The sequence below is a fragment of the Anastrepha ludens genome, chromosome 3, assembly GCF_028408465.1.
Source record: "Anastrepha ludens isolate Willacy chromosome 3, idAnaLude1.1, whole genome shotgun sequence".
NCBI lineage: Eukaryota > Metazoa > Arthropoda > Insecta > Diptera > Tephritidae > Anastrepha > Anastrepha ludens.
The window spans coordinates 98,347,231-98,371,637 of record NC_071499.1 but is presented as its reverse complement, the minus strand read 5'-3'; the positions used below and the strand labels follow the sequence as shown (position 1 = coordinate 98,371,637).

Here is a 24,407-nt window from a genome sequence, read left to right as displayed (position 1 = left end):
TTATAGGCTAATATCCAGTTTCTTAACTTTTTGAAACAATCGCAGTTAAAAAATTGCAAACGAGTAATCAAACGATGCTATCTACAGGTAAGCACCTTGCAGTTTTTAGCGATTATTGCATTGCATGTATTTCAGAAGGGTTTCAAATTGACTGCATTTACATATGCAGCATAATTTAATATATATACAGTCTGTCTAATAGAAACGTTATCGCCAAAACTTAGAAACTATTTCACAAATTCGACTCTAACAAACCGCATTGTATGGACTTATAATAGATATTATATGCAATATATTCAATAAAATCTATAGTCACCACCATTAGTTGTGGGGGTAATTGGCTCCAAATTAGGCGAATTTGCCCTGATAGCTTTTTGACTGTCTATATTTGGTTTACTTTTAGCTTTTGTTTAACTATTGTCCAAACAATTTCCATCCTAGTCCAACATTTCAATCCCATTTGTTGTTTCCACTCTACACACCTTCGGCTGCGATGTTTTTGATAAATGTCTTTTAAATACAAGTTTGGCTAGTTCTTTCAAACATCTTCGCATCTGATGGTAATAATGATTTTTGATAAATTATATTCCTCAAAAATGAATTCAAATTCGTGGTAAACCCAAATAAATGGCCAAATCCTTTTTCGGGAAAAAGCCCCAAGCATGGCCCTTAACTGGATGATTAAAAGTCTTTGAATTGAAACACTATTCCTTAACACTGTTTCAGCTTCACGCGACGATAAATCCGGCTTTCTCACAAGGTGTGGGTTGCTAGAAAAAATATAAATACGTAATGATAACCTACCTAGAAGAATTTGTAATGGCGCCCAATTCGGATTTTCGCATATTGCTATTCTTGACAATTCATCGTAGGTAGCCACAGCTCTTATCACTTCGAGTACTGCTTGAAGGGCTTCTATTTCTTGCGGGTTAATACTGCGGTTTAAGTGAGTTTTGTACGATATTTCAGTACCAAGACAATGTTCCTGTCGTAAGTTTCTAAAAGAGGGATAGGTTACAAACGTTAAATTACAAAGGTAGACATTTATTGCAAACCAAATCAATGAATTTAGTGTGAAATTTATATTGATATTAATTATACTCTGCCTTTTTTATACAACAATATACACATAGCCCCCATAAAGGTTGCAAATTTAAGTTGATTAAAATCGCGATATATGTACGTACATTTATGGTTCAAAATATATTTTTTATATATTTACTCATTTACTACATTCCTAACTTGCAAAGCAAACAAAAATAATGTTAATATAGCAACCAAAAAGACTGCGTTCAATTTTGAAATATAGAAAAGGATTAATATTACATATGATATACGAAAACAAAACTTGATATTTTGTTGGATAGCCACGTTATTTTAGGATTTCACTCTGTCTATTTGGTATTGAAGTTACTAACCTTTTTACAATATTTCGTCAGTTGTAAACTTCGCCCATTCTTCCCACATAACACTTCGCAACGCCACTTTACTTCTAATTAAATGCTGTCTAATTCTTTTTTCTAATAGACTCCACAGTTACTCAATAGGACTGCGAACCGGCAACTGGGGGACTATTTTGAGCTATTTTGGAGCGTTGTACAAGAGCCAAAGATTAACGGTCCCGACTGTGTGTTATTTTTGGCTTATTTTTAATAAGCCAAGATATTGGACAACCTGTTTCAAATTTCTTTTTAAAATGTTCAAATACTGCCATTTACCCTTCGTCGTATAAATAAATTCCAACTGAACCACACCACCACCGTGTTTGACTGTACCAAAAAATTTTGTTTCAAGAGTAGTTCCCAAAAATACAAAATTTACTTTCGTTTGATAAAATAACTTGTTCCCAAAAATCTAGAAGCTTATCTACAATATATATTTATCAATTTAGAGATATCGGATTTCGAACTGAAATAAAACAACGAAAATTCAAATTGATTGGGAAATCTTTACTATTTTTGTTTAGAGCCGTTCATAACATTTATTTTTTAACGATAATCCCTTTCAAATGGCGTATTGCTTGACATGCAAGACCCTCGAAGACTTCACAGGCAGTGACCACCAGTATATTTCAGAGTAGAACATAAGGGAACACCTGGCGCGAACGCAAGGAAACATGGTATCCGTAAGTGGAACGTATTAACACGCACAACGGCGAAGTGTTAATAGCCACCGTGGATGCACACTTCCATTAAGACATAACGCTTAACTTTGGCAAATAGAAAATATAAAAACATCTGTTTACTGATAAACGGAGAAAATTGAATTGATACGTGATTGTCTTCGCCTCAGACGGAAATATATTATACTAGAGCCAGGCGAACCGGGAAGCCACGGCGGTTGTAAAAATATAGGGTGGGCCATGTAAAATTAGCTTTTTGAATCGGCTATAAAAAAAAAACGAATCAATATTTTTTCTTTTTTTATTTTGAAGACTGAACATTGTCATTTATGAATGAAAAATAATATCGTTCAAATGACTACCACGCCTGGGTTTAAGTAGGACATTCGATCAACCCAATTTTTAAGCACATTTTCGATTGTTTGGGCTCCAATTTCATGAATGGCAACTTCGATTTCGTGTTTTAAATCATCAATCGTCTCTGGATGGCTTATCATAGCATTTGTCCTTAACGTCTCCCCACAAAAAATAGTCCAACGGGCTTAAATCACAGCTCCGAGGCGGCCAATTGATATCGGAATTTCGGCTGATTATTCGGTTTTCAAAAACGGTAGCCAAAAGTTCGAATGTAACTTTGGCAGTGTGACAAGTTGAACCGTCCTGTTGAAACCAAATGTCGCCCATGTCATCCTCTTCAACTTTTGAAAACAACTCGTTGAGCATGTCACGGTAACGCTCGCCATTTACTGTAACCGCGGCTCCTCGCTCATTTTCGAAAAAATGGCGCCAGACCAAACACCGCACCAAACAGTGACTCGTTGTGAATGCGTTTGGTTCTCTGCAGTAACGTGTGGATTTTCTGAGCCCCAAATCCGACAATTTTGCTTATTGACGTAGCCACCGATGTGAAAATCAGAAAAGAAGAAGAAGACTCAACACATTGGAAATAGGTTTTCAATATTTCCCAATTTTGTTCAAGCGTATAACGTCCCATTTCGTAAATGTCAAACCTTTAAGTAAATTATGAACACATTTGACATGTCATTTGTGTTACCATTTTCAAAAAAATAGGTGGTTCAAAAAGCAAACGCTATAAGGCCCACCCTGTATATAAAAGAGGGAGAAGACAGCTAAGAGCCGCTATTGCAAGAAGCAAGAAAGAAAAATAGGAGGAATGCCGGGCAGATCTAAATAAGGATCCCTGGGGACTTGGGCACAAGTTTGTGGTAAAGAAACTGGGAACCAAGATATATACACCGGTACTAAGCTCAAGCGTGGTGGAATACATCGTAAAAGAACTCTTTCCTAGTCACGAAATCAGAGAAGGCACCGTGTGTAAAATAAACGTGACACAGGAGCCTAAACTACTCACTAATGAAGAATTCCAGGCAGCAAACTCAAAAACAACACGCTACCAGGACCGGATGGAATATGCGCAGAAGAAGAATGGGGCCAAAAGTCTTACTAGACATGACTACGTTGCCCACTAATGTATAGCTCTGCACCCGAAAACGATCACCATCATCAGACCGCAACAACTACAGCGGAACGCACAGTAGGCCCAACGTAAACAACCCCACACACTCCTCACACCCCGAGTTACGGCAATCTTACCGAGGAGCTTCAAGCTTCTGCAAGTTACCTCTAACGGACTTACCAGCAAGATAGATGAGATAATCGACTTCATGAGCAGTCATGGAATTAAGATAGCTTCGGTCCAAGAAATCAAGCTTCATGCTAGCTCTCCTTGATCATCAGGAATGGCTACAACGTGCACAGAAAGGATCGCGAGCGAAACAACGGTGGAGGCCTAGCGTTCATAGTAAATCCAGAGCAGCATCGTCTGATCGATGAAGGCATTGACCGCAGGGACAACACCTTAGAATGTCAAGGTATAGCGGTCAGGTGATGCCGAACTCGAAATTTTTAATATCTACATACCCACTGTCACCTGCCGCCCCGCAGGATATCACCCTGATATAGGTGCGCTAATCAGTGGTGAAAACCGTTTGGTAGTAAGTGACTTCAATGCGCATCACGATCTTTGGCATTCAAGCCTACCGTAGTTCTCCGGCAAGACAGCACGGCTTTAGACGCGGAAAGTCTACGATAGGGGAATCGAAGATGTAACGAACGCTTTCAATAGCGTAAGATGGGTGGACATTTTAGCCGCCTTGGAGCTAAGGCTCAAAATTCGGGCACACCTACAGCCCATAAGGAACTATTTGCGAGACCGCAAAATCGTCTATCCAACCCAAGAGGATTCTCGTTGTATAGACATCACATCCGGAGGGGCACAAGATATACAATATAGAAATGACCGATAGTAAATTTCTAATCGGATATGCAGGCGATATCGCCGCAAACATCACAGCACAAAGCTTAAAGAAGCTCGTAGAAGACTTAACCAATTCACGATATGTATAAACATGGCTAGATTCACATTACCTTTAATTGGCCACAGAGAAAATGGAGCTAATACTTCTGACCAAGAATCATATCCTGTTAGAAGTTAGCATGCAAACTTGTTGAAATATGTTAACCACAACTAAAAGGTTAAAAAGTACCTAGGCATAAGACTGGCCCCAAGACTTACTTTCTGGGCCCAAATAAAACACGCAGAAGAGAAAGCCTCTAAGATGGCATCCCTAATCAGTAAACTGATGGCAAACATAGGGGGACCAACCCAAAGAACACGGGAAATATTGATGACTAGTAGTCATCGTTCTCTTATACGAAGCTGAACTGTGGGCAAATGTGTTAAAGGCGAATCACCGGTGTAAGCTCCTAGCATGGGTACAGACTAATACATGGTACAGCAGGAACTTCGGTGAAGTCAATTTTTATACAACCCAAATGCGAAAAATGTGTATTTCTAGAAATACTGTTCACATAGACCTTGTAATGAGGAAGACGGAACGCTTCTCTGAAGTATTACGAAAGTGGTTCCAGGGTGGGCGGCGGTTCTAAACGAGGGTGAGTTTTTTAGTCTCCGGATATACTATTGCTGCGACGGTAGCTTTGATGATGCATTAGACATATTAAATCGCATCACCCGCAAAAAAAAGTATTTATTCCTAAATGTTAATGCATTTAATTTGAACACAAAAAATGATAAAGATAAATAAAAAGAAATGTAAAAAATGTTAATTCTTAAATGGATAGGAGTTCGTTCTAGCGCTAAGCCAATTACAAAACTGAAGGGATTTCTTTAGTTTAAAATAAAACACTATTTACTCTTTGCATAAGCCGAATAATTTCCGTTAACCTTGTTATTACCGTTAACGTACAAAAATGACATTGTAATTTATAAATATTATATATAATATACTTTTGAACATCTTTCTACTTACGAATAATATTGAATCAGAGACCCAAAAAAATGTTCCCAGGATAAGGTTGTACTTCCAGTCAATCCTGAAGCTTGTTTTAACAGATTAAAAGTATTACGCGCAGACCGTTCACAACTTGTCAAACCAGCTATCATTTTTAAATAAGATACAAACAAAGTAGATGGCAATAGTTCTCCGGCCAAACGAATGAACTTAAACAAAGATACGGAACGAGTAGTCGTTTTCAATGAGCTGAACGTTGAATCAAGTGGTTTCCAAAATTCTACGCACAATGAAAGTCCTGCTTGATTGTTTTTGTAAAACTTGGCTATACATAACATCAGCATTTCAAAACTGTGGTCTAAACTAAATGGTGGCTCTAAGCCTTCTTTTAAAAATCCCATAACAGTTCGTGCGGTTTCATCAGCTTTTCCTCGTAATTCAGTTACTTTAGAATGCATAAATTCAATAAAGTCGGTAATTATCATATGAACGCGACGGTAAAAGAATTCGTGCCTAAATTAAAAAAATAAAACGTTAGCCAAATAATGTACCTATTTTAATTAAATACTTTCATACCGGTATAGAGTTCTGTTTTCCAAAACATAGTAATATAAAAAATCAAACACTTTACTGTTGATAGCTGCATCAATAAGTTGCTCATCACAGGTTATGACTTTCGACACTGAATTCGGTACTTGCTGGGATGCATGTCGGAAACCTGTCAATGCTAAGCCGAATGCAAGTTTTACTGTTCCATTTAGACCATCCTGATGAGTTGAAATCAAAACTTCATGCACGGTCTGCAAAAAGTCTCCTTGACAAAGAATAGGAATATTTTGAGAGACAGTTGTCGAAGCTTCATATTTGAGCAAAACGCTGGTATCACACGCATATAGTATAGCAAAAAGCACTGTTAGTGTTATATCATCAACTGTGCCTGACGCTTGGACTTGTGCAAATTTAGGCATTTTTTTGATAAGCTTAACAACAATGCTTTTCGAAAGGCCACGCTGCGCTGCCCAATAAAATAAAGCAGTTGCTAATGACATCTTGATATCATTGTAAAGTTGTTGCACTTGGTTTTGGTGTTTTTTTGACCCCAAGGCTCGATTTTTTGTTAAGATCACGATCTATAAGAAAAAAGGTAATTTTATTAATTCAAGAGTATTATTTTAGATAGAATAAAGAACGTTTTCTGAACCGCAACTTCAAGCTGAATAAGCCTTGTCATAGTCCGGTAAAATTTATATAAATAACTCGTTCAAATCCTCAATCTTAACGTGGCAAAGTCATTATGCATTATGGTGTTCATGACTATAGTACATATCAAAAGAAGTTAAGCCCGAATTGATTAGAAAACCCTAATGGATCCTAAAGACAGAGTTCGAAAGCAAACGAAATTGTTCACGAATTAATCGTCCAAAGACACTTCATTTTGTGCTAGAACTAAAAAAACCACGATTTACAAAGCAAAATAGTGCAAACAAAACGATCACTTTTCGCTCCTTGACGACCGTTGGTAGACCAAACACAACAAGGAGAGTGCAAACAACGACCATAGAAAACATGTATTGTAAATATACAATTTATTAGTGTTCTATACTGTTTGTTAATTTGCAGGAAGTTCGCAGAAATTAAGAAATTTGTTAAATCACGTATGAAATCTTTAAAAACCCTTGTTTATTTTAAATTTGTCATACTAATATATTAATAAACTAAAAAGACATACTATGAATTTGTCATATTATATTTTTTAATATATGATTCCACATGGTTTTTTATAGCACATAAAACTAATTAATAATATAAAATTTCCTACTTACACAGATTCATATTCATTTGAGTAAATAGGAGTTTCTTTTCAAATTAACTCGCTTTTTCTTTTTATTCTTTGTACAGTCTCTGCCAGATAAAAGGAACCGCGATTATTCATGAAGTATAAAAGATATATATTTAAAAAAATTTTACATGAAAGTATGTACAAAACTACGAGTCGCAATTACTCAATAAGCCGTGTAGTCTTTATCGTTGTCGGGTATAGCCTGGCATTTTTGTCATGCTTTGAACCAGCTTTTCTGCGTAGCTCGTCGACAAACCCGACTGGATTTTGCGAACTTGACGCATGAGTTAATTTAAATCATGGGCTGATCTACCGACAAGATGCGTTTTCATAATCCCCGCACATATTCAGTGGGGTTTGCGTCTGGGGACTGGGAAGACCAGTCAAGTACTGTCTCGTAATTTTCTTGTTTTGTTGTTTCTTGTAAAAAGTTGGACGATCACTTTATCCTACTTTTTTGTCGTCATCAACATTTTTGTACACTTTATACCGCTGATTCCACATCACAACAAACTTGTTTGATGTTTTAATCACTTTTGCAGCCGCGACATAAGATAATTTCGGCCCTTTCGAATGCGTGCATAAAAATACTGCCTCTATACGCTTCGCGTACTTTTCACACGTTTTTGGTTGGTTGCGTTTACGGGAAAGTTTCGAACGACACTAACCTGAGTTAACACTGTCGTCGTAGCCCTTGAGTGGAATTATTAAGGAGCAAGTAATTAATTACAAGAAAAAAACCGGTTCTTTTCTTCTGACACAGACTGTAAATATATCTGAAAAAATACGTACTAAAAACATGTTTCGCTTGCTATGAGAAAATCGCCACATCCAGAACAAACACCAATCTCATCAAACATTTTGGCAGTAAGTCTGAGGGCTTTAGCTGAAACCTCGACACCAGAATCGGAAAGGTAGGCTGATAACCTGCTTACCTTAAACCTTATACTACCAACGAAACCGCAACAAATAAGCCTCGGGAAAAACAAACCGCTCAAAATTCAGAGCCTTTTGGCATGAAAAACAGAACTAGATTTAGAGCATGGAATAATAGTACACTTTTAGAAGTATCAATGCATCAATGCAATGATATACTTCCACGAAAGCAGCTCCCTACTCCAAAAAGTAGGCCTTCTATAGCCTTCTGTCGAAGACAGCAGCAAACACCGCGAAAGGTAACATAATATTGCTATTAGGAGACTTGAATGCACAGGTTGGCTCAGACGACAAGATCATGGATCGCGTAATGGGAAGAAATAATGAGCGAAAATGGTGATCTGTTTGCAAAATTTTGCGCTGGTAACATCCTTGTTACTGGTGGCATATTATTTTCACATCACATAAACAAATACACAAAGTAACGTGAATCTCGCTCGGTCATATTACCGAAAATCAGTTTGCAATTAGTCTCAGTTAGAAAGGTTCACTTTTGGGCGTATGAAACAAGAGAGGAGCTGATTGGATTGTGCCAGTAACCACCATCTGTTCTTCTTCTTAATTGGCGCGATAACCGCTTACGCGATTTTGGCCGAGATTAGCAAAGCGCGCCAGTCGTTTCTTTCTCGTGCTAACCGGCGCCAATTGGACACTCCAAGTGAAGCCAAGTCCCTCTCCACCTGATCTTTCCAACGCAGAGGAGGCCGCCCTCTTCCTCTGCTACCACCAGCTGGTACCGCATCGAATACTTTCAAAGCCGGAGCGTTTGTATCCATTCGGACGACATGACCCAGCCAACGAAGCCGCTGGATCTTTATTCGCTGCGCTATGTCTATGTCGTCGTAAAGCTCATACAGCTCATCGTTCCATCGTCTACGATATTCGCCGTTGCCAACGTGCAAAGGTCCAAAAATCTTACGCAGAATCTTTCTCTCGAACACTCCAAGCGTCGCTTCATCGGATGTTGTCATCGTCCAAGCTTCTGCGCCATACGTTAGGACGGGCATGATGAGAGTCTTGTAGAGTGTTAGTTTTGTTCGACGAGAGAGGACTTTACTGCTCAATTGCCTACTTAGTCCAAAGTAGCACTTGTTGGCAAGAGAGATTCTACGTTGGATTTCAAGGCTGACATTGTTAACGGTGTTAATGCTGGTTCCTAAATACACGAAGTCTTTTACAACCTCAAAATTATAACTGTCAACAGTGACGTGGGTGCCGATACGCGAGTGCGCCGACTGTTTGTTTGAAGACAGGAGGTACTTCGTTTTGTCCTCGTTCACCACCAAACCCATTCGCTTTGCCTCTTTATCCAGTTTGGAGAAGGCAGAACTAACAGCGCGGTTGTTAAGGCCGATGATGTCAATATCATCGGCGTACGCCAGCAATTGTACGCTCTTATAAAAAATTGTGCCTGAGCGATTAAGTTCTGCGGCTCGTACGATGCTCTCCAACATCAGGTTAAAGAAGTCACACGACAGCGAGTCACCCTGTCTGAAACCTCGTTTGGTATCAAACGGCTCGGAGAGGTCCTTCCCAATTCTGACGGCGCTGCTGGTGTTGAGCAACGTCATCTTACATAGCCGTATTAGTTTTGCGGGGATACCAAATTCAGACATCGCGGCATACAGGTAACTCCTTTCCGTACTGTCGAATGCAGCTTTGAAGTCGACGAAAAGATGGTGTGTGTCGATTCTCCTTTCATGGGTCTTTTCCAAGATTTGGCGTATTGTGAATATTTGGTCTATGGTAGACTTTCCAGGTCTGAAGCCACACTGATAAGGTCCAATCAGTTGGTTGACGGTGGGCTTCAGCCTTTCACACAATACGCTCGCTAGAACCTTATAGGCGATATTTAGAAGACTAATACCGCGGTAATTGGCACAAATTGCAGGATCGCCCTTCTTATGGATTGGGCAGAGCACACTTAAATTCCAATCGGCAGGAATGCTTTCATCCGACCATATTTTGCATAGGAGCTGATGCATGCACCTTACCAGCTCCTCGCCGCCATGTTTGAATAGCTCAGCCGGCAGTCCGTCGGCGCCCGCGGCTTTGTTGTTCTTTAGCCGTGATATTGCTATTCTCACCTCGTCATGGTCGGGTAACGGAACGACAATTCCGTCGTCAACGATTGGGGTATCGGGATCTTCACATTCTCTATGACATGCGCAGCTGTCACCGTTTAACAGGTTCGAGAAGTGTTCCCTCCATAATTTAAGATTGCTCTGTACGTCAGTCACCAGATCACCGTCTTTGTTCTTACAGGACAACGCCCCGGTCTTAAAACCTTCTGTAAGCCGCCGAACTTTTTGGTAGAATTTTCGGGCGTTGTTCCTATTGGCCAGCATCTCAAGCTCCTCGCACTCACGTATTTCGGCCTCTCGTTTCTTCTGTCGGATAATACGTCTCTCTTCCTTTTTCAGCTCTCTGTAGCGATCCCACATGGCTCGCGTTGCGCCCGATCGCAGCGTGGCTCTATAGGCGGCATCCTTTCTTTCTGCGGCAGCATGACATTCCTCGTCGTACCAATTGTTTTTTCGGGCTCGCCGGAATCCGATTTCTTCTTCGGCGGCGGTATGTAGGGAACGAGAAATGTTGCTCCATTGCTCGCGCATGCCGGTTTGTTGGGCAGTGCTCTCCGAGAGCAGGAGTGAGAGTCGAGTGGCGAATCTTCTGGCTGTCTGTTGTGATTGCAGCTTTTCGATGTCGAACATTCTTTGCGCAGGTAGATGTACGTTTTTTGCTGCACAGAGGCGGGTGCGCAGCTTGGCTGCAACAAGGTAATGATCCGAGTCGATGTTGGGTCCTCGGATCGTACGTACATCTAATACACTAGAAGCGTGTCTTCCATCTATCACAACATGATCGATCTGGTTTCGCGTTTTCCGATCAGGAGACAGCCAGGTAGCTTGGTGTATCTTTTTATGCTGGAATCTGGTGCTGCAGACTACCATGTTTCGGGCCCCGGCGAAGTCGATCAGCCTCTGTCCGTTACCGGATGTTTCGTTGTGCAGGCTGAATTTTCCGACTGTGGGACCAAAAATTCCCTCCTTGCCCACCCTGGCGTTGAAGTCGCCAAGCACGATTTTTATGTCGTGGCGGGGGCAGCGCTCATAGGAACGTTCCAAGCGCTCATAGAAGGAATCTTTGGTCGCATCGTCCTTCTCTTCCGTCGGGGCGTGGGCGCAAATTAGCGATATGTTGAAAAAACGGGCTTTGATGCGGATTGTTGCGAGACGCTCGTCCACCGGAGTGAACGACAGTACTTGGCGACGAAGTCTCTCTCCCACAACAAATCCGACACCGAATTTGCGCTCCTTTACATGGCAGCTGTAGTAGACGTCGCAAGGTCCTATGGTTTTCTTACCTTGCCCCGTCCATCGCATCTCTTGGATGGCAGTGATGTCAGCCTTTACTCTCACGAGGACATCAACCAGCCGGGCAGAGGCACCTTCCCCATTAAGGGACCGGACATTCCAGGTGCATGCCCTCAAATCATATTCCTTATTTCGTTTGCAGGGGTCGTCATCAGTAAAGGCAGTTCTCATCCGAGGCTTGTTAATTCTTTTCATTGGGGGGGATTTTTAAGTGGCGGGTCCCAAACCCAGCGCACAACCAGCTATCCTGGAATGCTTCGCCTTCTCACGTTAGCTCACTCCCGAACGGGTGTTCGGAAGCTACCCAGAGGATACGTGGGCTAATCCCGGCTGCTTGAACCATATGTAGAAGAATCGTCCTGGCCACTCCCAAGTGAATGGCGATCAGTAACTTTCCCCACTTGCGTGGACTTCTACACATGGAACCATCCTCTGTTAAAGGCCACAATTTGGCTTAGAGTTGCGGCAAAAAACAACAAAAAGCAACTTCAGCATCAGAGAAAATTCAACATCTGCAAGCTTCAAAACCTTCCAATGCCGCACAAATGCGTTAAATATCGAATCACAACACGATTGGGCAACAGTTAAGAGCATATTTTGGAAAGCTGCAAAATAGCACGTATGTTACCTTGAACGAAACCGCAAAAATTGGTTGTCCGACGTAATATGGGAACTGATACAACGAAGAAAGCAGTCTATAAGGTGGCTTTAACGTGGCTGGAACTCGGAAAGAAAAACCAGAGCAGCAAGCTATATACAGCTCTGTAGATAAAGTAAAAAAAACCGGCGTTTGCCCAGGAAAGCGCGCAGCAGAAAATGCACTAGCTTCAGAAGGCCAATTAGCTGCCGAAACCAACCGCAGCAGAGACCTGTAATAAGAAGAAATAACCAAGTGCAAGATAGACGGTGAACTGCTCACCACAACAGAAAAGCGACTCGAAATTTGGGAGGAGTATTACACTTGTATGCTCTCCTCTGTAGCAGAAACGGCTTAGAATATATGCCCATCATATGTGGAAAATATATGTCAAAAATAAATATATATACATATATATTATTACCAATACAGATGAGCTGTGCAAACGAGCCAACCTTAAATAATCAGCCGGCTTTGACAACATTGCTTCTGACCCCTTAAAAACAGATTCTAATTAGCGCACTTCCGATTTGGCGAATAATTGCGGACTTCTGCATAACGGGACTACTACCCGCAGAATTAAAGTAAGGTGCCATCATTCACCTACCTAAATAAAGGCAACCTGTCGAAGTGCATAATCACTCTGTTGATTATATGCAATAATATAATTTAACGAATTATTAACACATGGGCTGAAAAGTCCCGGGCCTAACACATATATAACACTAGTTTCAGTTCACCTCTTTTTCAGTAAGTACTAACCTTAAAAAGACATCTGTTACGATTTCATGATATTCTATTCGAGAGTTATTCTGCTAAGAGTGACGTGTTATATATTGTATATATATATAATATATCCCATTGCACCCATTTATTTATGAACGGCTTCGAATTATTCAATATTTTTCTGCAGATGAACGTGACATACATTTTAGGACTTTTAGGGTATGTTCATAGGAATACTGCTGCACATTGTTTTTCAGACGCGGACTAATTTTTTAAAAACAACACACGTTTTTATTTTAATTTCCCACGAAACTTAATAACTGCACAATACACATTTTGCACATATTGCACATTTTTTTATAACTCTGAGTTTGAATTTCTTCGGTTACAATTCCAGTAGGCAGACTGTACCTGCCAGAAATCCATGAGCTTTCAGCATTTGTACGTATTAATAATAATTAAATACCAAAGGAAAGGTAAATTATAAATTTCGCGCTTCTCAAATTAATGTTCTTTACATTAATCATCTGTTAAAACTTACTTCTTTCGATATGTCTAACTCTTCTAGTAGGCTCACGATTCTTTCGAGAATGTTGTAATGGTTAACCAAATTCTGTGTAAACGACGAAACCAAGCTTGTTATCTGCAAGAACATTAAATAAGGATTTATCGAAAATATAAAAAATTAAATAACAGGAATATACATATATATACAGTAATTGCCTAAACAGGTAAAGTAAATGCGAAAAAAACGAATACGTACCTCTTTAGGTATATCGGTTTCCCAAGAAATTCCATTAGTTACACGAAAGAGATCCCGAAGAGAATGTGCCAATGCCTTTTTACCATCGTAGTAAAGCAAAACAGCAACTAATCCTCTTGATAATCCGGGATGTTTAAACATTTCCCGCTGAGCAGTACAAAGTAATTCCAGTGCCATCATTTCATCTACATTGAACATGTCAGATATTATTAGAGCTTCGTCAATTAAATCTTTGGAAATCGCCACAGTTCGCGAATACTTCGATATTGATACTCCATCTATTAGACCATTTTTCAGTAGTTGTCTGTGCTTTTCGTTTTTTTGCTAAAGAGAAATGAAAATAAGAAACATAAGAATTGGTTAAAATTTAATACTTAGCCCTAAAATTGTTGTAATACAGCAGCTATTGGCAAAATTGTCAATAGCTTTATTCCCTAACTCCCCAAAATTTACGCAAAGCGGATAATATAATTATTGAAAAAAGAATGGATCGTAATTAAGAAATATCGGATTTTGAAATATGTTTGCTTACTTACGTATATATAAGTATTATACGTTTTTGTATATATCTCACATTTAATTTTATCAAGTTTATGATTGTAAAAAACCTTACAGATTAATTTCCCAAAATTGTTTAAACTTAAACTAATATGAGAAACTAAAAAGCCAAGTTCTTAAATTGTGTTACTAAGAGTATAACGATTCAAGTTTAGATACAAAACAAATCTCAGGAGGCGAAATCCAAATCAAAGCGACTGAAAATTTTATTAAGCTCTTGAAATAAGATCGTTCTTATGATAATTAGCTTTAATTGTGATCTGTGTAGAATAATGAAGCATATTTGTTCAAGAAGTTCCGGTCAATAAAAAGAACCGGCAACAATATAATAAACAACAGCGATTGAATAACCCACTAGATGTGAGAGATGAGACACCCAGATCCTCATAAGCATACACCATACACTATAAAACAAAGAGGTTTAAGGACAAAACGAATGAAATTTCACTGCACTATTTCAATTCTATTGGAAATTTTTGAATAAATGAGATTCCAAATTAATGAAGTTAGTATATGCTCTTATCGCACTCAGCTATTAAATAATATTAGTCTAGTATATGGATCTTTGAGGTCCCTCCAATAACGCCGAAAAGAGGATAAATTAGAGAACGCTTTAGATCACTCCGAGATCCTGCAACTCACGAATGGAAGAAATATTTGTATTAAAATCAAAATACGTTGACCTAATAAGATTTATAGGTACCTACATATATTCTTAGATATAGTCTCAGATGAAAACATTTATTAATGTTGAGAGGTAATTTATTTTTTGTACTCCAATCAGACAAATTATTGAGATGATTTTGTAAATGGAGAATATCTGACATACAGGTAATTCTTCTAAAATTCGTTGGGTTGTCTGTATAAAGCAGAATTCATAAAATATGACTTAACGTCATTAATAAAAGAATAAATAAAGGGTTGGAGCTACTTTTCCCCAATAGGGTTTTATTGACAGATCACGCGTGACTACTGTCAAACTAGTGGCAATAAAATGGTGCGGAAGCGCTAGTTGGATTCTGGAAGAATCACCACTTAAACCAACCAAACCAACCAACTGTCAAACTAAATACATAATTTTTTTCAGTATTCAATGGCATTTCATCATGTAAAGACTACCGCCTCAACAACGCTTCCAAATCATACAATTGCATTATGAAAATCAACGCTCTGTAAAAACTGTTCATCCCGCTCTCAGGCCAACTTATGGTGTTCATAACCGTCCTACCAAAAGCACTATTCGGTAAACCAATCGGCAAAATTGAGACTAATTTTACATTATTGGTTGATAACCGACAGCTAGTTCGAGATTTGAAGCCGACCGTTCGTCAAAAGCGTGAGTCGTTAGGTTCTTGAAAAACTCACCAGGGATCCGTAATTTAGGAACCGAATTTTGTTCAGCGATGAGGCCCATGGGCTGCGTTAATAAGCAAAATTGCCGTATTACATTACATCTATTGAAAATAACCGCTTGTGCGGCCTATGGGTTGGAAAAATCATCGACCCATATTTTTTCAAAGATGAGGCTGGCGCCAATGTAACAGTGAATGGCGATCGCTATCGCAGTGATAAACGACTTTGTGATTCCGGAAATTGAGCCCGTGATCTCCACAACATTTGGTTCCAACAAGACGGCGCTACTTGCTATACAGCTCGTGAAACAATGGGTTTACTGGGTCGTCGTTTCGGTGAGCAATTTATCTCTTCTCTCGAACCAGTCGATTGGCCACCAAAATCGTGTGATATAACACTTTTAGAATTTTATTTACATACCCACATGTAAGGTCTAAATGGTTTGTGGATAAACCAGTTTCGATTAAAGCATTGGGATCCATCTTTACTTAAGTTATTCACGAGATACCGACCGAATCCCTTCAACGAGTAATTCAAAATTGGTGTTTACAGATAGCGGAATTACGACGCAGTTGCGGCCAACATTTGAAATGGATTATCTTTAAAAAAATAAATGTCATTAATGGTTTTATACAATTTGAATTTTCGTTGTTTTATTTCAATTTAAAATTCGACACCTCTAAATTGATCACCCTTAAGAACAAGGCCAAGAATACTACCCTGAAGTAACTTCATTTCAACTTGTGAGATTCTGTTGCAAAGATACGACCTTAACCAAAGAAGGAATACAGAGTGGAAACCTAACCAACTTATGCAGTCATAATTTGATTTGCTCAGTTAAACGCCGATCTATATTGGGATGTTCAGTACAAATTCTATGGACATGAGATATTTTTGACCCGCCAATTTCGGGATGGTTGTACCTTAAAATTTCTGAAGAAGTAATCGTTACAGATACGTTAGTCCCATAGTGAATTTAGCTGAAATAAGTCAGATACAGATTGTCATTTAAAAAATAAGTGTAATACATTAATCTTATGTATCTCCATATGTTAGTATTCTAAAAACTTAAGAGCTAGCATACATTTACTTTCTCATTCTGGGTCGATGTTTTTTTATCATATAAATGGTGAATATTGTACTCAGTTAAGGCTATAAAATACATTTGCAAATACGTTAACAAGGAGGTGGCCATCGTCACGTGAAATGGTTCAAAAAGTGAAGAAGCTACTTGAGCGAAATCTTCGACGAAGTGCCAATCAAAAGGAGAAATAACTGAAAATATCTGACCATAGCATCCACCGCATACTGAAAAATGATCTCAAAGTCAAGTCTTACAAGATCCAACAGGCGCATTATCTCACACCAAAGCAGCAACAAGTCTTGAGAGCGAGGGAATTGCTTTCCTTGGCTGAAAGCGGTCTACTTCCAAACACTGTATTTTCTGACGAGAAAATTTTTCAAATTGAGCATTTCGTAAACTCCCAAAACGATAGGGTTTATTTGACCGACCGTTCATACGAGAATTTTAGTCATCGATTGGCCACCAGGAGGCAGCACCCGCAACAGGTAATGGTTTGGATCACTGTAACCGCAGATGGAGGTTGCTTTGAAGCTGTGGGCAGGCAAACGTTTATTTATTTCTGTTTGGACCATTGTGGAGAGTACGGTCCGAACTAAAAGATTCACCAGTCTCGAGGCGCTGAAAAATGCTATTATCCACGAGTGGGCCAAAATACCTGCAAGTCGCATTCGGGCAACTTGCGATTCGTTTTTGAACCGTCTCAAGGTCATAGTCAAGGCAAAAGGTGGTCATATAAACTGATACTTAATTTTGTATTATTTTCACATTTTTTATTTTGAATTGAATAAAAGTAATTTTCCAAATTAAATGTATGGCCTTTTTTTTTTGGTCACACTTCGAGTGCCGGACCCTGTAAAGAGGAACCAAAATCATTTTACCCTAAGAAGGTATGGTGTTTCAGAAAAAATAACTTAACTGATACAATGGCATTCCGTCCCAGACGATCAAGTTGGCAAGACATGTCAATGTACTCTTATTTCTTACTATAAAATGTGATATCGAATTTCGAATGCGTATTACTACCAAAATTTTTTGCAACCTCAGTAAACGTAGCAGTCATTTGAGCAATTAAATTAGCTATTCCTTCTCCTTGTATTTTCTTCATATCAATAATAATAATTAAAGAAACCCAAAAACACCGAAATATTCCACCAAAATAATGTCTATGAAGAAAAACCTCTCAAAGCAGTATTGACAGCTGAACGGGTAGATTAATTTGGTGGATTTATAGGTGATTAATGCATATTTGAACGTATTATAACAAATGAAATGGGGTACACGCACTTATGCACTTATTTGCACATCTTGTAGTAAAACAATTATAATAATATATACATATATTAACTGATAGAAGATTATAATAATATATATATTAACTGATAAAAGTTAAAATAAACAAAATTTAATCTTCGCCTTCCGGCTGCACGGGGAAAAGGAAGCGTTTCACTTTGGTTAGTCAGGCCATTTTTTAGATATTTAAAGCATATATCGCGATTGATTTAAAATATCAATAAAATTTTATAAAGCTCTCAAATAAAAAACAATGAATAACATATTTTATACGTACCGGATATGCAAGAAACGACGAAAAGCTTTGTTTATATTTCTTAAAATGGGCCTCCAATTCTATTACGGAATGTTCGGTGGGACAACTTAAGTTTCGTTGGATTATTGAATTAAAATGTTTATATAAAGTCCACATATCCTCAGTTGGTCCCAGGAAAGCCTCAGGGTACTGCTTGCAACACTTCAATTTCTCCATTTCTACGTTTATTTACAATGTCAAATATGTTACTATTCGCACATATAAAAACTATTGCGCCAAAATCAACCACATTGATGATATTCCCTACAACTAGAGATGCCATGTTAGTTGTAGCCGCAACCAGTTCAAAAAAACAATATTTAAGCACGCCACCAACGATACTATTGTTCGCACGATCAGGTTAAGCCGTTCCCACAATCAGCTTAAATCCGTTTATAATGGGCAAATTATATACGAGGAATATTTTTTAAGCTTGCCTTGAGTTTACACAATCAGAAAATACTCTCAAGCCAATTGAAAACATGTATTGGCTGCCAAAAAGAAGAAAAATTGTTCGCGGAACCTAGGCGCAATGACAGTTATAGCGACAATTCCGTTTAAAGCAACCACTCTTCCTGTTGTTTCGCAGAAATTACTTGCTCTGGTTTCGATTCTCCGAACGAGAGACCAAAAGAAAAACATAACAACAAGAATTAGCCTTGTTTGTGGCAGCAGATAGCGAGACAGTACACACTTTAAAGGTATATGAGTTATAGTGCGCATGATAGAATGAAGAATGAGATGGCGCTTATCGTGGTACGGCTAGCACCAGTATGACGATACTGCTATTTTCATAATTTGATTTAGCATTTTTTTTGTTATATGGTCTCGGAGTTTTAGTTCTTTCTTCGTGATATTTTTCTAGCCTGTTCTAATTAAAAGCTAATGTTTATAATTTTGTAAAATATACTTTTTTGAATTAATAATTCAATAATTCACTAATTTTTATTTAGCTTTACTGTTTTTAACATCTGGTCGCATTGCTCGCGATTGCGGTTATTTTTGGCGTTCTTCTCCTTTCAGCAGTCAAATGTCACTCTCGCTACAGCAGTGTTGCTTAGCTTTGGATATAAAAACGCACTAAAATGTCATTTTAAAGAAAATAATTTACCAAACTTATATTGAACTACTTAAAGAACTTTGTATGCGTGACAAATTGTCTTTAAAATGTGCGTTTTTTTAAATAAATGAGTTATGGTTGTGGTACAATTTAATTTATCAGTGTTTTGTCTTGGGAAACTCTTTTGTTAACAGAACGACGTTTTTGCTGCATTTCAGGTTATGTAAATCTTTTTGTAAAAATGTTCTTATCGGTTTTTCAGTATTTTCTGGTATTTTCTTGCTTATTTTTACTATGAATACACCTCTTGATGCCCTATGACCCACTAAGGATTGAGGTCTGGAAGAAAGGATTACACTTCTGTAGTATTAATCCATACTCAGTATATTCAATCGCTTTTTAAAATGTGTAAAAAGGTGTTCGATGTTAAGTAGAGTTGAGAGAAAAAGATTAAATATTCTAACATAACCTTAAAAGGAGCAATAAATTAAATTTTCAGTTTCAAAATATCAAATTTTATAAGAACCAACAAATTTTCATTAACAACAGTTGTTTTTTTTTTTTAACTTACAGTTTCGGTAGCTTTAAATAAAAAAAAAACACCAAACTTGAAAATTTTCGCATTTTGGGTATCAAAAAGCATTCAATTTTGCTAAGAGCAAACGGTTGGCAACACTGCATAACTCAGCTAATGCGACGTCACGCACTCTCTGACGGGCCCAATCTTGTTTCTAACATTCTTGAAAGTGCGCACACTGTACTTATTCTCAATTTTATTTCTTTTGTTATTGACATGCTGTTTCCATGTTGGTTTTTCGTCAATAGTTATTCCAAGATATTTTCCTGGTGGGCAGATTTTTTTTTTGTTACAGCAAGATTACCTCAGTGAAGGTAGGCACCTTGTCGTGCTGCGGAGGCTTAGTCCAATCATTAATCCCACCTTATCAAAGGATGGTAGTGTACCCGTTACATACATTCTAGTATTGAGCGCGTGCATTCCATTCCTATGGTTCGGGCTGCCTTTTTGAACGATGACCAATTTCTGCCAATCGGAGTAGCAAACCTTTTGAAACAAGGTGTAATACAACCCGTGCCGAGGTTCAACCTGGCCGGGAAAGCCCAGTCGCGAACAGAGTGCTCCGGATACCTGGCGACCTCTGATTCTATCTAGCTTTACCTATCTACACGGACCTCTGCGCAGGTGGACCTCTTTTTTCCGACACTTGTGGGACCAAAAATAGTGGAAGCGCCTAGGACAAGCAAACCCCATTCCACCCCAACATTAGTCAGAGGCAGGTAGCCGTTGAGTGACCAGGCGGAGGAAGGGACTATTCCCAAGGGGGCGGATTGAGGAAGCTATTGCCGAAGTCTACCTCCTGGCCCTAGAGAAAAGCCCCGGACCCTCTCCAGTCTGCCACGATAACGGCTAGTACCAAGGTAGGGCAAAACTTATCGCTTATGAAGACATTAGGTCAGCTCAGCTCTACAGGTAATTGTAATTCTAATTTTTTTATTTAGCTTTCTTGCTATTTTTTTAATTCATAATAGTATTAATTTCGTGCATTTCGTAATTTTTGTGACCTACTAGTTCTGTTAAATTTTACGGTTGCATTTCTCCCCCATATATGTATGTACTAGTTGCCTTCATAACTATTTGGGTAACAGGTTATGTTTCATTTTAAATATGAATAATAAAACATTCATTACAGTTCTTTGGTTGATTTTAAGCCATTTTAAAGTATCGAGCATGCATGCTATTGGGGTCAAGTTTCAGACCTATAAGTCTGACATCGTTTATGCTTAAGGGTCTGGAACGTATGGTGGAGAAGCACATTAGGACGAGGGTTCTAAGTCGAAACCCTCTCAACGTCAGACAACATGAAAGTGGGAAATCTTGCGAATAGGCTCTGCACGAGTGCGTTAGCATAATCGAAAAAGGGCTGGAAACAAGAGAGTACACTCTTGGCGTGTTTGTGGACATTGAAGGAGCTTTCGACAATGCTACCTTTGACTCTATGTGCTCTTCTATCAGAAGTCATGGAGTAGAAGAAATCATTGTTAGATGGATCCACTCTATGATATCCAAAAGACTGCTTACCATGGATAGAGAAAGCGATGAAGGAGTCAGGGTTGAGGTTAAGAAGGGTTGCCCACAAGCTGGTGTACTCTCTCCCCTTCTCTGGTGCTTCGTGGTGGACTCTCTTCTTAATGATCTGCAGGAAATTGGACACATCCAAGCCTACGCAGACGATGTGTGTGTATTAATCTCAGGACGATCTCTTGAAGCTATATTCAATAAAATGCGGGTAGCTCTAAATAAGATTGAGTATTGGTGCGAATCGCATGGTATCTCTACCTGTTACTACCCACATTGAAAGGAGTAACACTGCAACTGTCTTCTGAGGTTAAATACTTAGGGGTAGTCGTAGATAGTAAGCTTACCTGGAAGAAGAACGTCGAGCAGAAGGTTTCTCGAACACTAAAAGTCTTCTGGCAGTGTAAGAGAACCTTTGGCAAGACATGGGGTCTAAGACCGGCGATAGTACACTGGCTGTACATCACCCTGATTAGACCCATTATTACATACGCCTCTGTAGTATGGTGGAAAGCCACAATGGTCAATTCCAGAGTAAAACCCCTAAACAGGCTACAGAAAAGTGTGTGCTTGGGTATCACAGGTGCCATGAGCACAACATCTGGTGATGCCCTTAATGCCATTCTGAACTGGCAACCTCTAGATCTTCAAATTCGAAAGGAAGCGATGAAGATGGCGTACAGGCTAAAGTTAAACAGAGTTTGGGGAAATGAAGAAAGCACTGGTCACTGCCAGATATACCACCAGTTGTAGGAGTGGTGCACACTGTTCTCGATGCCAGTGGACAATCGGATGTCTGTCGCTAGCTTCGGTGGGAAGTATGATGTTTTAATCCCTGATAGAGATCAATGGTTAAGTCCAGAGAACCTATTAACGGGATATCAGCACACTTTCTACTACGACGGATCCAAAACCAGTGATGGAAGCGGATCTGGATGGTACTTAGATGAAGACACTAAGTACTCCTATGCCACAGGACAGATGGTCACGGTATTCCTTACGGAAGTCTATGCCATCTTGAATGTGGCGTACTGGCTAATTGAGGAAAAGTGGCTGGGCAACAGTATTGGAATTTATAGTGTCAGTCAAGCTGCACTGAAAGCCCTTGCTAACCCATGCTGCTCTTCGAAGTTAGTTGGTGAATGCAAGACAAAACTGAACAGTGTTGAAAAACACAACAAAGTTAGTCTTATTTGGGTGCCTGGACATTGTGGTATTACAGGGAACGAGTTAGCTTATAAATTGGCAAATGAAGGCTCTGCAAGTATGCCACTAGCCCCTGAACCCTTTCTAGGTGTCAATTCCGCATCGATTCAACTATGGATTGATGACTTTATGAGGTCTACTCACAGACGTCGTTGATCTGAGTTGAACTCGTGCAGAGTAGCCGAGTGCTTTGTGAAAGAACCAAACAGGAAAACAGCGACCTTCCTCCTAAAACTCAGCAGGAAGGACCTGAGAGTACTGATGGGTGTAATCACAGGGCACAACGTCTGTGGTCAGCATATGGCTACCATGGGGGTCGTGGACAGCAGAGCATTTTCTCTGTAGCTGTCCTGCATTTGCCAGAATCAGACTTAGGATATTGGGTTGCGATACACTGAGTATGGACAAAGTTCATACTCTTCTTAATCTAATCTAAGAGGGCTAGAGAGGGCGAAGACTAAGAGTTTGCCAAGGCTGAAGAACTGCCAATAGACACAGGAGATGCAAAATAAATTTGTTAAGTTCCACGTCGAGTTCCACTAGCTAAGCGCAAATAAGCGAATCAGGTAACCCAAGGTATGCAACAAAGTGGAGTTATTGAGCCATCAATAAGCCCGTGGAGCTCACATAATATTAATTCCAGAACCGTGTCTAAAGGACAAATACATGGCTTGGGAGATGTAAAGTGGGGGCATATCTATTATAAAGAGGGAGAGGTTCGTTCGCGTACGTGTATTGTTATACCAAAAACGGTCGACTGCATTTTGTTGTGAAGACTTATTTGCAGCCAATATAAAGTATTGGTTAGAGGGTAAAGAGGTAGAGAAGGAAACGTTGTCTCGAATTAGGTCTTATTGTTGGATGTGATGCGAAGTCACAGAACACAATCTAGGGTAGCTCGAAATGTAACTTTCAAAATGCCACTTGGCTTAGTTGTACAGAACTCCGGCACCGGCCTGACTTTCGTAACCAGCAGGTGACAGAAAGTGATTGATAATACATTATCCAACAACAAAAATTCAGATCATACCACTGGATGGAAAGTACTCGATAAAGATTCCCTGTCGGACCGAGTTAACTTCGATGTCAGTAGCCCGGAATCCTCGAAAAGCGGATTGGACACGATAAGATGATCTCACTAAGGAGCAAATCCTCCACGTTCCCTAACTCCGGATAATAACTGCTATTGAAGAAGCCACAAACTCAGTGTGACGAATTTTAATTGAGTGTTATGAAAAGGTGTGCCCGGAACGTAGGAGAAGAGAGGGTAAGACGATCCCTTGGTGGAATGCTGAACTTTCAAAACTCCGGAAAACTTTTAGGAAATTTCTTGACAAGGCGCTTAAAATTCAATTAGAAGCGGACTGGATTACTTACGGTGAACTGAGGAAGAAATACAACAAGAAAATTAGATAATCAAAATTGAACTCTAACAGAACCTTCTGCAGTGAACTGGAAGAACGGAATAATTCGGCAAGGTTGTGCAAGGCCCTCCAAAATGATCGGACGGACTCACTGCTTAAGCCTGATGGTACTCATACTGACACAAAGTCAGAAGTGAACAATGTTCTCTTTTCAACACCTAGACAATCGCATCTCAAAAGGAAAATATTCGACAGGGATGCGAACAGTTATCACTGGAAATCTTGCTTAGTCATGAAAAATGCGATAAAATGTGTATCAACACTCAGGTCGAAATAAAGATTTCTATTACTCCAAATCATTTGCTT

At 39.3% G+C, this 24,407-nt stretch overlaps 1 protein-coding gene across 2 annotated transcripts in view; it reads right to left on the bottom strand.

Annotated features, from left to right (window-relative positions):
• The window catches only part of LOC128858556 (nuclear pore complex protein Nup205), a 73,073-nt gene extending 54,462 nt beyond the window's left edge, over window positions 1-18,611 (bottom strand). The window contains exons 1-6 of one of the 2 annotated variants that reach the window (XR_008454028.1): window positions 18,299-18,611; window positions 13,737-14,060; window positions 13,515-13,616; window positions 6,034-6,587; window positions 5,476-5,970; window positions 805-998 (exon numbers count right to left, since the gene is read on the bottom strand). Coding sequence is in view for 1 of the 2 variants with exons in the window: in XM_054094938.1 (XP_053950913.1) it covers window positions 805-998; window positions 5,476-5,970; window positions 6,034-6,587; window positions 13,515-13,616; window positions 13,737-14,060; window positions 18,299-18,493 (1,864 nt within the window). In the remaining variant the exon portion in view is untranslated. The remainder of the gene's footprint in view (window positions 1-804; window positions 999-5,475; window positions 5,971-6,033; window positions 6,588-13,514; window positions 13,617-13,736; window positions 14,061-18,298) is intronic. The other variant, XM_054094938.1, reaches the window with a different exon arrangement.
• Window positions 18,612-24,407: the final 5,796 nt, after the last annotated feature.